Genomic DNA, 14,472 nt, shown 5'->3' on the forward strand with positions numbered 1-14,472 from the left:
CTTTGTTCTGTTTTTCTAACTTTCCAAATCATTGTTGTTAACGGGATGAAAGATGATGGTCCAAAGGCTAAAAATACAGTGTTAACTTTGTGGTAGGAATTTGGCTCTTATGGATGGCTTGCTGTCCGAACACTCAACTAACTGCTTAGGCTGGAAGACTGCCGTTTTGTGATCCATTCAGCTGAACTCCCCAGCTGGTAGCTCCCATGGGACAGTATGAGAGGTCAGCCTTACTTGCATGGGGTTCTGTTCTTGCCTTCTCTTCTTTATTCAGACTCAGACTGTGTCCTGTCATGTTTAAAAGCCTGCAGCTGGACTTCCCTGGTGGCTCAGTGGTAAAGAATCTGCCTGCTAGTGCAGGAGACAGGTTCAATCCCTGGTCTGGGAAGATCCCACATGCTGTGGAGCAATTAAGCCCATTCGCTGCAGCTGTTCACCTGGGAACCACAACTGTGGAGTCCCCGTGTCACAACTGCTAAGGCCTGCTTGCCCCAGAGCCCATGCTCCACAGCAAGAGAAGCCGCTGCAATGAAGAGTAGCCCCTGCTCACTGCAGCTAGAGAAAAGCCTCCACAGCAACGAAGACCCAGCACAGCCAGAAATAAATAAATAAAAATTATTTGTGAAGTTATTTTAAAGCCTTCAACCATTGTTGCTAGACTTTTAGACCTGTCTCCATGGAAGACAGCTTGTTTGGTTTCATGGAATTCTCTGATGAATTGATAGATCCCAGAAACCCGTCCTCCTGTGTGTTCATCTCTGCGTCTGATTTCTGCGGGAAGATAGAGGAGGAGAGGCTCACTGTGTTCTCAACAGTCTTTTAATATAAAATTAACTTGGCCCTTTTGATAGTGATTAGTTCACTGTTTTTAATTCAAAGGAATTTATATGTGTGAATGAATGAGGTCTTTTCCCTTCTGTGTATGGTTTTTGATCTGAGATATTTTTAAAAAAAGAAATGAAGAGGAAAGACAAGGCCAAGATCTGAGTGCAGGTTTAGGCTCTAATAATTTTTGGAATATAAATGCCACCAACTTTCAAATAACATCAGTTGAAACTTTAATTATTTAAACTTTTTTTTTACACTTAAGTAGTTTTTAAAATTTTGAATGATACATCTTTAATTTTTGTCAACAATAGTCATCTTCAACCAGAGAGACTGAGGCAAAAAAAAGTTAAAAATACATTATTTACAATCCAGAAAAGAAATCTAAATAATTTAGTTCACTTAAACTTCACCATAGCCCCATGAAGTTGGTGCGGTTCTTACCCCATTTTACAGATCAGTCACAGAGAGGTTAAGTAACTTACCCAAGAGTCACGATAAGTAGTAAGTGGATGGACCGCGATTCAGGCTACAGAGGCCTTGCTCTGTAGCTTCTTGAATTTTGAAAAGTTCCTAAGAGGTGTTCACTCACAGTACCCTTTTCTTGAAAAATATGAGATTATAAGAATGAATCTCTTTTTTTGTTTCAGGGTGGGTTTCACTGTTGCCCATGAGGGGGTGATGTAGCAGAGCACATATCTAATCCTCACTTGTGAACATTCCAGGGCTGCCAGCGTATTGTGGAGGACTGGCAGAAAATCCTCATGGTGCGGTCACTCGTCGTCAGCCCTCATGAGGACATGAGAACTTGGCTCAAGTACGCAAGCCTGTGTGGCAAGAGTGGCAGGCTGGTGAGTGTCCTGCCCCTCTGTCAGGTGGGGGCTGAGGAGGGAACACTGCTCCTGGTCCAGCCCTGTGTCTAACCTGACCACTTGTCTTGAAGGCGCTTGCTCACAAAACCTTAGTGCTACTCCTGGGAGTTGATCCATCTCGGCAACTTGACCATCCTCTGCCAACAGTTCACCCCCAGGTGACCTACGCCTACATGAAAAATATGTGGAAGAGCGCCCGCAAGGTCTGTACCCGACTGCAGCAGCAGACCATGTTTCTATAGAACGCTCGCCTAATCTGCTTCTCACTGCCTCCTCCAGCCCAGAAAGGAGACAGTGTCCAAACCGCCATGTCAGGGAGTTTGCTTCCGTGGGGAGGCTATTTGGGCCAGATTTCAAAAAGTGAATCACATTCGGGGAGATGCACGTATACTCATGGGTCAAACCAATGCATGTATTCAGTTTTTTTTTTATGAGCAGCTAGAATATGCTGCAACAGAAAAAGCACAGTTTCTGGGTTGTGTTTTGTTTTGTCTTTTTCCCTAAGAGAAGTACCCAAAAAAGCAGTGTGTTTATGAAAACACAGACTGAAGCTTTCGTAAGACCAACTTGGTTTTTCAGACTTCTTGTCTCCTCTCCACTCATCAGTTTGGATTCACAAGCAGCAACACCCAGGGTGTAATGCTAGAAACAGTGGGGAAAGTCATCTTGAAGCCAGTGTGGTATTCCTCTGACTTTATTTACAGACAGGGCCTTGGGAAATAGATGTGACTTCTGGTGGTATTTTTTCTATTTTATTTTTAAAAACAATCTACCTGGCTGATGGTGGTAATTAACCCAAAGTAGGTCCTGGAGGCACCGTCAGCACCTGCTTTGGCTCCTCACCGTCCTCCTAAGGAAACAGAGAAGGGAGTCCCAGCTGTCTTCCCCCTTTTGTGCCCACAGTATCCCTGAGGTGAGGAAGGAACGCAGAGCAGCCACTGAAGCCATGGCTGTGGGAGACGGGAGAGAGGAGCAGTCAAGTCTGGGCTAACGGCCCACTTGGGAGATCCTTGGGCTGTGGCTGGGAGTTGACCTCTTTTGTGGGTACTGGGTTCTGTGACTCTGAATGCCACCCAGGGTGGGAACCACAGCCATGCACCTAGGTCCTCGGTCTTTGATTGGGGCATACTTCAAAAGTAATGGCCCAAGTGTCCTTCTCCAAATGTGCAGTTTAAGGTTTTTCTCTGTTGTTGTTGTTTGGAAGGACGTGTTTATTTAGTCTCTGTTTAGTGTGCCTCCCAGGCCAGAGCATTTGTGATTCAAAGCCTGCTCTTCGTCCAGGCAAATGAGAAAAACAGAAGGTGGCTGGATCTGAATGTAGTCTGGTTTCCTTCCTATGTGTAGCCTCCAAGTCTTTGAATGTCTTGCCGAAGGCAGGCATAAGGAATATCTTGGCTAATATCTCAACCACAGAGTGGCTTCTTTCAACGTAGGACTACAGCCCAACTTCACAGATTATGGCCTTTTCTTAGGAGCCCACATTCTGGAGGCAGACCACAAAACCACATGGATTAAAAATTTAGAAATCAATTTAAAATTAGGTGCTTGAACTTCAAGCCTGGAGCTAGAGATGCCACATCTTCATAAGAGTTCAGGAGCTACTCCAGGAAGACTGACTATTAATACTAACTGTGCTGTTGAACAAGTCATTTTACTTCTCTGAGCATTACGTTCTTCCTCTGTAAGGACTGGACTCTCTGCCTTGCCTCAGTCAGGTAGACATGGGGAAAAGCAGGAAGACATCAGGCAGTAGGCGTATGGCCAGTGTTCTTCTAGAAGAGACAGTTCACATAATCTAGAGACAGTCTGGTTCCTTCTGGGAAACTTCACTAAGCCAAGAACCTAGCTCTTGCCCACATGCCCCCAGGCAGTCAAGAGCCAGAAGAGTCTGCCCAGCTCACACTCAGCCTAAGAGAAGCCCCATCCTCCAAGTGAGTTTATCTATCTGTAAGAAAGAAAGAATCATTTTCCCCCCTCCTCATTTCCTGGAGATGGAGAAAAGAAGGAGGTTTTTTGTTCTTTTATAATAATTTACTTATTTATGGCTGTTCTGGGTCTTTGTTCCCACACAGGGTTTTTTCTAGTTTCGGCGTGTAGGGGCCACTCTTTATTGTGTGGGCTTCTCTTTGCAGTGTTTCTCATATTGCAGAGCACAGGTTCTAGGACTCGCAGGCTTCAGTAGCTGTGGTGTGGAGACTCAGTAGTTGCACCTCCCAGGCTATGGAGCACAGGCCTAGTAGTTCTCGTGTGTGGGCTTAGTTGCTCACAGCATGTGGGATCTTTCCAGACCAGGGATCAAACCCACGTCTTTTGCATTGTAGGCAGATTCTTTACCAGCTGAGCCACCAGGGAAGCCCCAGTTATCCTCCACCTTTGTCATGAGAGGTCAATTCTCTTTTCTCTTCCTAATCAGATTTAAGTCTAGTCAGTATAGTTTCCATAGAAGAAAAACTAGAAGAATACTTACCATTTCCCAGGTGTGGGAGGCTAGTATAGTTCAGTTTTCAAGCCAGTGGTGAGGAATGAAACTAAAGGCAGATGTGAGGGAGACAGGTATCTTGTTAAGTGTTAGAACATGTGTGTGTCTGCACTGTCCTCACGTGTGGATTAGTTCCCTGGTAAGTCGTTGACACGTCATTATTCTCTGGGTGAAGCCCTCTGTCTCTTGATGCCAATTAATTACTTAATTCTTTATATATTAAAAGTATCTGAGGTTGGTTCTGCCCCCCAAGCAAGGGAATTTCATTTTCCTTCAGAGCTATCATTACTAACATGTTTCCACTTTCAAAAAAGAAAGGAAACCTTATATAATTCATAAGGAGATCGTTTTGACCTTATTTATTTGAAGTGTTGGGTTTTTCTCTCCTTTCCTGTAGCAGAGAACACATATTCTCTTTCATTTTCTGTTGCATGCCATTTCCCCTCTCTGTGTTGGTGGATTGGAATCCACTGTTTTTCCCATTTGTGCTTCTTATGTCTGTGTGTTCTATCTTCATCCTTGAAGCCCTTTGAAGAGTTTGGACTCCATTTATCATGATGCTGGTACGTGTGGACATGGCAGGTTTATACAAGTGGCTTGTAACTGACTCCCAAACCTCTGACTCTGGCTCTACTCTTCCCTAGTTCCACTGTTACTAACCCAGATGCTTCGGGCTCGCTTTGTATAAAATCATGTAGAGATGGAACTGCCTGAGGACCCTCTGAAGCCTTTGCTTCTTAGCCAGCCTGTTCAACTAAATGCTTGGCTTGTGTCTTCCCCACTCCACTTGGATGTATGAGGGGCCTCACCCCATCTCTGTGTTCTTATTTGGGTACTGAGGGTTCTGTCAGATCTTTTTAATGTATTTTATTGAAATAGAGTTGATTTACAAGGTTGTGTAATTTCTGCTATATGGCAGCGATTTAGACATGTGTGTATACATACCAGGCACACTGTTTTTTATATTCTTCTCCACTGTGGTTTGTCCCCAGATCTATTAGATTTTTTACACTGTAATTTTTTCTGTGCTAGTGTCCAAGGTACACAGTGTCTTAAACAAATACTAAGGGTTCACTAGCCTGAAACAACTCCCAGGAAGTCTGACTTCCCCCAGGGCAATATATTGATAGTGAATTAAGCAGTGGTTTCCGATTACTTCATATGGATTTTTATTTGGGGAAGTTGGGCAATTAACTTTTCTAAGGCTTGTTAAACTAGTAATTGCAGTTGGCCAAGGAGAGTTACTCCTTGAGTTGAAAAAATATGAATCCTCTTGACAAGTCCAGCCATCTCTTGGCATCATGCCCTGGCCCCCTGTCCTCCCCCATGCTCTAGGGTGTTCTTTGGGAGAGGGTGAACAGCAGTTCCTTTCCCCTGGAGTTGGGCCAGACGCCAAGTGACTCCCTGTGCCTTTGTCCTACAGATTGACGCCTTCCAGCACATGCAGCACTTTGTTCAGACCATGCAGCAGCAAGCCCAGCATGCCATTGCCACCGAGGACCAGCAGCACAAGCAGGAGCTGCACAAGCTCATGGCCCGGTGAGCTCCCTACGGCCAGGCCTGTCACACCCCAGCCCCGCCCCATCATCAGCCTCTGCCCCATGGGCATGATCAAGGCTCCCAGAGCAGCCAGTTGCTTGCATCTCTCTCACCTTTTCCAGTGCTCCACAGTCTCTGCCACTTATTTTCCCAGGATCCAATAGTCCAAGAGCACCCGTGTGCTCTTCTCCTGGTATCCAGCTTCAGAGTTAAGACTGCTAGCTTTCAAATGCTGCTGGTTTGATGTGTGACTTTAGATAAGTTACTTAACCTCTCTGTGCCTCAGTTTCCTCATTATCTAAAAAGGGGATAGTAAGAGTTCCTTTTCCCTAGGGTGGAACAGGATGATGTGAGGATTAGTGGAAAGAGAGCACTTGGAGCAGTACCTGGAACAGAGTACATATCAGTGAATGTTAGCTGTTAATTTCATCATACAAAGAATGGAGGACGCTGCTGGCAATCCGGTGATCAAGACTCCATGCTTCCACTTCAGGGACCTTGGGTTCCATTCCTGGTCAAGGAGCTAAGATCCCTGCATGTAGCACAGCACGGCCAGAAAACAGGGGAGAAGCCATAAAGAAAGCCATAAGAAAACTTACTCTCAGCAGCTGCCACCCACCGAAATGAATTTGGGGAAGCCAGGTCCATTCACACTTCAGTGTGCCAGTTACCTGGTTTATGTTAGCATTGAAAGAGAGCAAGAAGAGACCATCCCTTAAAAAACTGGTGCCCCAAACCTGTCAGTTTTCCTCCAGGTGGCTGAGAATCCAGGTGGTTCAGTCGTGCTGCCTCTGTAGACTGGGAGTCCACCACAGGAAGGCCGCTGTGCTCCCAGGACGTCGTCCTCCTCAGCACGGCTCTTCTGAGGAGGGGGCAACACAGGGTTGGTTTCTCTGTTTTCAGATGTTTCCTGAAACTCGGGGAGTGGCAGCTAAACCTACAGGGCATCAACGAGAGCACGATCCCCAAAGTCCTGCAGTACTACAGCGCCGCCACAGAGCACGACCGCAGCTGGTACAAGGTAACCGGGGATGGGAGTGAGCCGGGCTCCCCACCGCTGCCTCCAGACGCCGGCCAGTGCGCCCCAGGGCGCTCATGCTTCACCGCAGAGCCTCGGTGGCCTGGTCTGGGACTACGAGTTTGATTCTTTGAGTGCCAAGAGCAAGTCAGTCAGAGGTCTGACTGATACAGAAAGATTGAGAGATTCTTTCACCTGAAAAAGATTTATTACACCATGAGTGTGTGCATGGCTGTGGAGATGCTGTCATCTTTTTGTTCTTTTTTAATGGGAATATAGTTGCTTTACAGTGTTGTGTTAGTTTCTGTGTACACTGAAGTGAATCAGCTATGTGTGTACATATATCCCCTTCCTGTTGGACCTCCTCTCACCCACCTCCCCTTACAGGTCATCCCAGAGCACTGAGCTGAGCTCCCTGCCCACTAGCTATCTGTTTTACACATGGTAGTATATGTATGTCAATCCTAATTTCCCAATTCGTCCCACCCTTCCCTAATCCCCTGAGCCCACATGACCACTCTCTACTTCTTTCTTCCTGCCCTGCAAATAGGTTCATCTGTACCATTTTTCTAGATTCTACATATATGTGTTACATGCAATGTGTTTTTCTGACTTACTTCACTCTGTGTGACAGACTGTGGGTCCATTCACATGTTTACATATGACCCCATGTTGTTCCTTTTTATAGCTGAGTAATTTGCTATATTACTATATACCACATTCAGTTCAGTTCAGTCGCTCAGTCGTGTCCGACTCTTTGCGACCCCATGAATCACAGCACGCCAGGCCTCCCTGTCCATCACCAACTCCCGGAGTTCACTCAGACTCACGTCCATTGAGTCCGTGATGCCATCCAGCCATCTCATCCTCTGTCGTCCCCTTCTCCTGCCCCCAATCCCTCCCAGCATCAGAGTCTTTTTCCAATGAGTCAACTCTTCGCATGAGGTGGCCAAAGTACTGGAGTTTCAGCTTTAGCATCATTCCCTCCAAAGAAATCCCAGGGCTGACCTCCTTCAGAATGGACTGGTTGGATCTCCTTGCAGTCCAAGGGACTCTCAAGAGTCTTCTCCAACACCACAGTTCAAAAGCATCAATTCTTCAGCACTCAGCTTTCTTCACAGTCCAACTCTGACATGCATACATGACCACTGGAAAAACCATAGCCTTGACTAGACGGACCTTTGTTGGCGAAGTAATGTCTCTGCTTTTCAATATGCTATCTAGGTTGGTCATAACTTCCAAGGAGTAAGCGTCTTTTAATTTCATGGCTGCAGTCACCATCTGCAGTAATTTTGGAGCCCCAAAAAATAAAGTCTGACACTGTTTCCACTGTTTCCCCATCTATTTCCCATGAAGTGATGGGACCAGATGCCGTGATCTTCATTTTCTGAATGTTGAGCTTGAAGCCAACTTTTTCACTCTCCTCTTTCACTTTCATCAAGAGGCTTTTTAGCTCCTCTTCACTTTCTGCCGTAAGGGTGGTGTCCTCTGCGTGTTTGCAGTGACTGATATCTCTCCCGGCAGCCCTGACTCCAGCCTATGCTTGCAGCTCTATAATTACACATTGTAGTGATGTGCATATGTGCCACGTCCTCTTTATCCATTCGTCTGTTGATGGGCATTTAGACTGTTTCCACGTCTTGGCTATTAGAAATATTGCTACAGTGAACATTGAGGTACATATCTCTTTCTGAATTATGATTTTCTCAGGGTATATGCGCAGTCGTGGGATTACTGGGTCCTGTGGTAGTTCTTATCGTAGTTCTATTAAATTTTTTAAGGAACCTCCATACTATTCTCCATAGTGGTTCTATCAATTTACATTCCCACCAGCAGCACAAAAGGTTCCCTTTTCTTCATACCCTCTCCAGTCTTACAGACTCTTAGCAGCTTGTTTTCTTAGACCATCTGGACACACAGTTAGTCTCTGGAACTTTATCTTCCCTTGGGTCATCTGTTCCTTCCCAGCTTCTTTATGATTTCCATCCCTGCCTGCTCCTCATCTAAGAACTGAACTTTCTGTTTCTGTTGGAAAGCTCTAACATCCTGTTATATCATAGGAAAATTTTCAAGACGATAAAGAAAACTAGAAAATGTATAAAAGCTTGACTGGTAGAGGAATAAGTCTTGGAAGTACACACCTCTGGTGAGAGCATGCTTTCTCGTGTTTTTTTAGTATCTTTTCTGAGGGGCCTCCAGGTTAGACTGCCTGTGAGGCAGATGTCATCCACTCCTTTCCGGTGTCTCTTTAACCTGCTGATACTCTGGGAATGAATCCCTCTGGGGTCAAAACCTGCATCTGAAGGCCCCAGAAACAGCTACAGTAAAATTCTTGCCGTGCTTTAAGCGTGTATCAGTCTGATCTGAAAAATGCCCATTTTGTGAAAGAAGCAGTAATTATTCTGTCTAGGACAGCTTCAGTCCAAGACCGGAAGAATATGTCCAGTGAACCTTTGACCAGCTAGAGCCTTACTAATTAGAACTGTGTCCTAACCAGATTACTTTCCTTCATTCAACTTTTCTGAAAGAAACAAAGGAAAAAAAAACAAACTGGCTTTAGTCTGAGCCTATTGATTCTGTGCTGTCATCTCCCATCAGTGACTCATGTTAATCCCACGTGCCTGCAGGACTCTTTCTGTCTTGTTTGTTGTGACCCCCTCCAGCTCACTGTACATATACAGGTATTTGTGGATTAAACGAAGGCATGGGAAAGCTGAGCCTGGGTCATTGTAGGATTCTTATTCATCAAGTAGAAGTTGATAGTGATTCATCTACTCTGCTTAGCTGGGGAAATGGACACTTCTGTGTTAAAGCAAGGTTTTTAGCAAGGGATTCAAAGAAATTTACCAGTTATCCAGAAAGTTCCAACTGTGAGTGGATTATTTAATGTCTTGCTATCACTGCAAATTTACGGTATGCCTCATGCCCTGTAAACCAGGCAGTGCTATCTCAAAGCGTTACTACAGCTCAAACCCTCAGAGGTGGGAGTAGTTAGCACCAAAGGCTTCTTCTGGCTGGCAGTCACTGACCACTGATCTCTGACAGGCCCTCAGCCAGGTGTGAGGGACAAGCAGTGGCCGTGAGTCACCCTCCACGGCTGGCCTGTGCTCTTAGTGTGCCCCCTTTCCCACTGTCCTCTGCCTGGTTAAGACTTCTACCTTCACTCTCTGAACTTCTGCTCTCCTCCATAATCTGTTTTGTATCTGCTGCCAAAGGAATCTTTCAAATCCAGCTTTTAACCCATCTCTCTTTTTCTGGGGGGGGGGGCGGGGGTGGTGGGCAGAGCCACACTTTGTAGGATCTTCGTTCCCTGATCAGGGACTGAACCCAGGCCCTAGCAGTGAAAGCACCAAGTCCTAATCACTGGACCACCAGGGAATTCCCTTAACCTATCTTTTTAAAAAAACAGCTGTACTTATTTATTTGTTTTTGGCTATGCTAGGTCTTTTTTGTTTTTCTCTAACTGCAGCACATGGAGGCTACAGTCTAGTTGTGGTGCACAGGCTTCTCATTGCAGTGGCTTCTCTTGTTGCAGAGCACGGGCCCTGTGGTGCACTGGCTTCAGTAGTTGCACATCCCTGGCTCTAGAGTGCTGGCCCAGTAGTTGTGGTGCACAGGTTTAGTTGCAGCACGTGGGATTTTCCCAGATCAGGGATCGAACCCGTGTCCCTTGCATTGGCAGGCAGATTCTTAACCACCGGACCTTCAGGGAAGCCACTTAACCCATCTTTAAAAGCTCTGTTGGGAATTCCCTGCCCTCCTGGGTGTGTCCTAAGCTTCAGGCACATGTCTGTTTTCTGTGAACCATGCTGCTTGCCCACCTGCATCTTCTCCTCTGTTCTTACAAGGATATCCTTGCTGTGCCTTCCTGTTCCCTCCCCACCCATCTAGCGTGGCTCAAGACTTGCCCCAAATCCCTCCTTCATGAAGCCTTCCGAGCCCTGCACCTGGCATTCCTGTTGTCTCTCTCTCGTTGCCCCTGTCCCATTCTACCTATTTGCAGGTCTTTGAGCGACCTCTTCTCTAGATGAACAGGTCCTGAGTCAAGGCCCATGGCGTGCTCCTCTTCACATGCCCCCTCATCCTACGTCACCCACCAAAGTCCCTGATAAAACAGATGCACCGCAGAATGAATGAATCACATTGGACTTAGTGAAATACCCCATTCCCAAGTGTTCCGCTGCAGTGAAGTGAGGATTCGCTTTACTGACCACTGAAAAGAAAGGGCAGCCCTTGCTTAGCCTCAGCTGGGGCCTCACACCCCTGGAGGCCCTTGATACCCGAGCCTCCTGCCCCAGCTCTTGTCACAGCCTCCATGTCTGTCCTCTCACCCCGCCCCTAGGCCTGGCATGCATGGGCAGTGATGAACTTTGAGGCTGTGCTCCACTACAAACATCAGAACCAAGCCCGCGATGAGAAGAAGAAGCTGCGACATGCCAGTGGGGCCAACATCACTAACGCGGCCACTGCTGCCACCACAGCGGCCACCGCCACCGCCACCGCCACCAGCACTGAGGGCAGCAACAGCGAGAGTGAGGCTGAGAGCACCGAGAACAGCCCTACCCCGTCTCCTCTGCAGAAGAAGGTCACTGAGGTACCTGCCCCCCACCCCACCCCTGACTATCACGGACTGACCCGGGCACCAGGCACCCTGAGGATGGAGCCCTGGTTAGCCTTACAGGAGCCTGAGGCTCTGCTCTGAAGCCCCAGAGGAAGCCAGAAAGCATGGCTTGCCATCCGGCATTGTTTAGATGGTGCTGCTGTATGTGTATTTGCATTTGGGGACCTGATGTAGCCTCCATGCTGAAGAATGAGGTCCTTGTCATGCCTCCCACGTGGCTGAGCTCATTCTCCGCACCTGTGTGGGGGTGGCCTGCACATCTGCGGACCCACTCTGAGCACAGAGCCCAGCGGAATCCACTCTTGTTTTTTTCTCTCCCCTTCCACTTCCCCTGGGGCAGTCAGTTCAAGCTCTGGGGCAGCTGATAAGCCCAGAGATCAGCATGTTCAGGGTCTTGGTCCCACCTCCTCTGCCACCCTGTCCAGGAAGCTACTGTTAGCCCAAGATATTAACAGTTAGGGCACCATTGTAGTTACTGGGTGCTTGCTACATGTCAGGTGCTGATCCAAAAGCTTTTTGTGCATTAATTGATTTAATCTTCATAACCACTCTTGGAGATGTGCTATTTAGTGGGCTGTTCTGCCCATTTTACAGATGAGAAAGCTGAGGTGGGAGTGTCACTAACATATGTGTATTCCAACAGGATTTGTCTAAAACCCTCTTGATGTACACTGTCCCGGCTGTCCAAGGCTTCTTCCGTTCCATCTCCTTGTCACGAGGCAACAACCTCCAGGACACGCTCAGGTATCAGGAAGGGAAGTCCTGGTCATGCCATGTCGGGGGCAGGTCACAGGAGTCACCCGTAAAGTCCTCTTTCCCTCCCACCCCCGTGAGTACATCCCAGAGTCACAGGTTACTGGGCCTCACTCATATGGGTGAAATATGCAAAGAGGAAGGAGCAGTGCCTGAGGACTCCGGTGTGTAAACTGTTCCGTAGGAAGAAGCCACCCAACTCTTTCTCAGAATATTGCTAGAATCCCTTCAGCTTTCGGAGGTGACTCTGAGAGGCCCAAACAAATAGCACAGGCCGGTCAGTCCAGAGGCTGTCAGTGTCCAGCCCTCCTGTGTCTGGGGGTTTCCCGGCTAAGTGCCAAGTTTGCTAGTTACTGCTGTGTTAGAGGCAACTCTTCCTACACATGCAAAGCTTATCCATGGACTCATCTCTTAGATGTATGAGCTGGTGGCATGGTGATCCCTCCCTGTTGTCTAGAGTGGCAAGGCATTCCCTGGGGATGGTCTGTGTCCAGTCAGGCACTGCCAGCCACCACCACCACCCCACTCCTAAGTGCTCCCAAGACCAAGAACACTGGAGCCACTGCTCTGGGACCCCGCCAGCACTTCTCTTCAAGAGTCTCAAAGATGAGAAAACAGGCAAAACCTGGCAAATTAAAGTTTCTAAGATTTTCCTTTTTCTTTTCCAGAGTTCTCACCTTATGGTTTGATTATGGTCACTGGCCAGATGTAAATGAAGCCTTAGTGGAAGGGGTGAAAGCAATCCAGATTGACACTTGGTTACAGGTAAGGGCACTGGGTTACAGGTGAGGACATTGGGTTACAGGTGAGGGCAGGTAGATTTCAGGTGAGGACACTGGGGTACAGGTGGGGACAGGTGGATTTCAGGTGAGAGCACTGAGTTACAGGTGAGAGCACTGGGTTACAGGTGAGGACAGGTGGATTTCAGGTGAGGACAGGTGGATTTCAGGTGACACCAGGTTACAGGTGGGGACAGGTGGATTTCAGGTGAGAGCACTGGGTTACAGGTGAGGGCACTGGATTACAGGGGGGGACAGGTGGATTTCAGGTGAGGACACTGGGTTACAGGTGGGGACAGGTGGATTTCAGGTGAGAGCACTGAGTTACAGGTGAGAGCACTGGGTTACAGGTGAGGGCACTGGGTTACAGGTGAGGACAGGTGGATTTCAGGTGAGGACACTGGGTTACAGGTGGGGACAGGTGGATTTCAGGTGAGAGCACTGGGTTACAGGTGAGAGCACTGGGTTACAGGTGGGGACAGGTGGATTTCAGGTGAGGGCACTGGGTTACAGCTGAGGACACAGGGTTACAGGTGAGGGCACTGGGTTACAGGTGAGAACACTGGGTTACAGGTGAGGACAGGTGGATTTTAGGTGAGGACACTGGGTTACAGGTGAGGGCACTGGGTTACAGGTGAGGACAGGTGGATTTCAGGTGAGGACACTAGGTTACAGGTGGGGATAGGTAGATTTCAGGTGAGGACACTGGGTTACAAGTGAGGGCACTGGGTTGCAGGTGAGGGCACTGGGTTACAAGTGGGGCACTGGGTTATAGGTGAGGACAGGTGGATTTCAGGTGAAGGCACTGGGTTATAGGTGAGGACACTAGGTTACAGGTGGGGATAGGTAGATTTCAGGTGAGGACACTGGGTTACAAGTGAGGGCACTGGGTTACAGGTGAGAGCACTGGGTTACAAGTGAGGGCACTGGGTTGCAGGTGAGGGCACTGGGTTACAAGTGGGGCACTGGGTTATAGGTGAGGACAGGTGGATTTCAGGTGAAGGCACTGGGTTATAGGTGAGGATACTGGGTTACAGGTGAGGGCACTGGGTTACAGGTGAAAGCACTGGGTTACAGGTGAGGGCACTGGGTTACAGGTGGGGCACTGGGTTACAGGTGAGGACAGGTAGATTTCAGGTGAGGGCACTGGGTTACAGGTGAGGACATTGGGTTACAAGTGAGGGCACTGGGTTACAGGTGGGGCACTGGGTTACAGGTGAGGGCACTGGGTTACAGGTGGGGCACTGGGTTACAGGTGAGGACAGGTAGATTTCAGGTGAGGGCACTGGGTTACAGGTGGGGACAGGTGGATTTCAGGTGAGGGCATTGGGTTACAGGTGAGGGCACCAGGTTACAAGTGAGGACACAGGGTTACAGGTGAGAGCACTGAGTTACAGGTTGCGACAGGTGGATTTCAAGTGAGGGCACTAGGTTATAGGTGAGGACACTGGGTTACAGGTGAGGGCACTGGGTTATAGGTGAGTGCACTGGGTTACAAGTGGGGACAGGTGGATTTCAGGTGAGGGCACTGGGTTACAGGTGAGGGCACTGAGTTCCAGGGGGGGACAGGTGGATTTCAGGTGAGG

At 48.1% G+C, this 14,472-nt stretch overlaps 1 protein-coding gene across 4 annotated transcripts in view; it reads left to right on the top strand.

Moving 5' to 3' along the window:
- Window positions 1-14,472, top strand: part of MTOR (mechanistic target of rapamycin kinase) — a 125,670-nt gene that overhangs the window by 95,429 nt on the left and 15,769 nt on the right. For all 4 annotated transcript variants that reach the window (XM_060395928.1, XM_060395927.1, XM_027975551.2 and 1 more), the window contains 7 exon segments: window positions 1,551-1,676; window positions 1,769-1,900; window positions 5,600-5,715; window positions 6,619-6,736; window positions 11,076-11,327; window positions 11,998-12,098; window positions 12,776-12,872. In XM_060395928.1, the coding sequence (XP_060251911.1) occupies window positions 1,551-1,676; window positions 1,769-1,900; window positions 5,600-5,715; window positions 6,619-6,736; window positions 11,076-11,327; window positions 11,998-12,098; window positions 12,776-12,872 (942 nt within the window).

This window comes from Ovis aries, chromosome 12 (assembly GCF_016772045.2).
Source record: "Ovis aries strain OAR_USU_Benz2616 breed Rambouillet chromosome 12, ARS-UI_Ramb_v3.0, whole genome shotgun sequence".
Classification (NCBI taxonomy): Eukaryota; Metazoa; Chordata; class Mammalia; order Artiodactyla; family Bovidae; genus Ovis; species Ovis aries.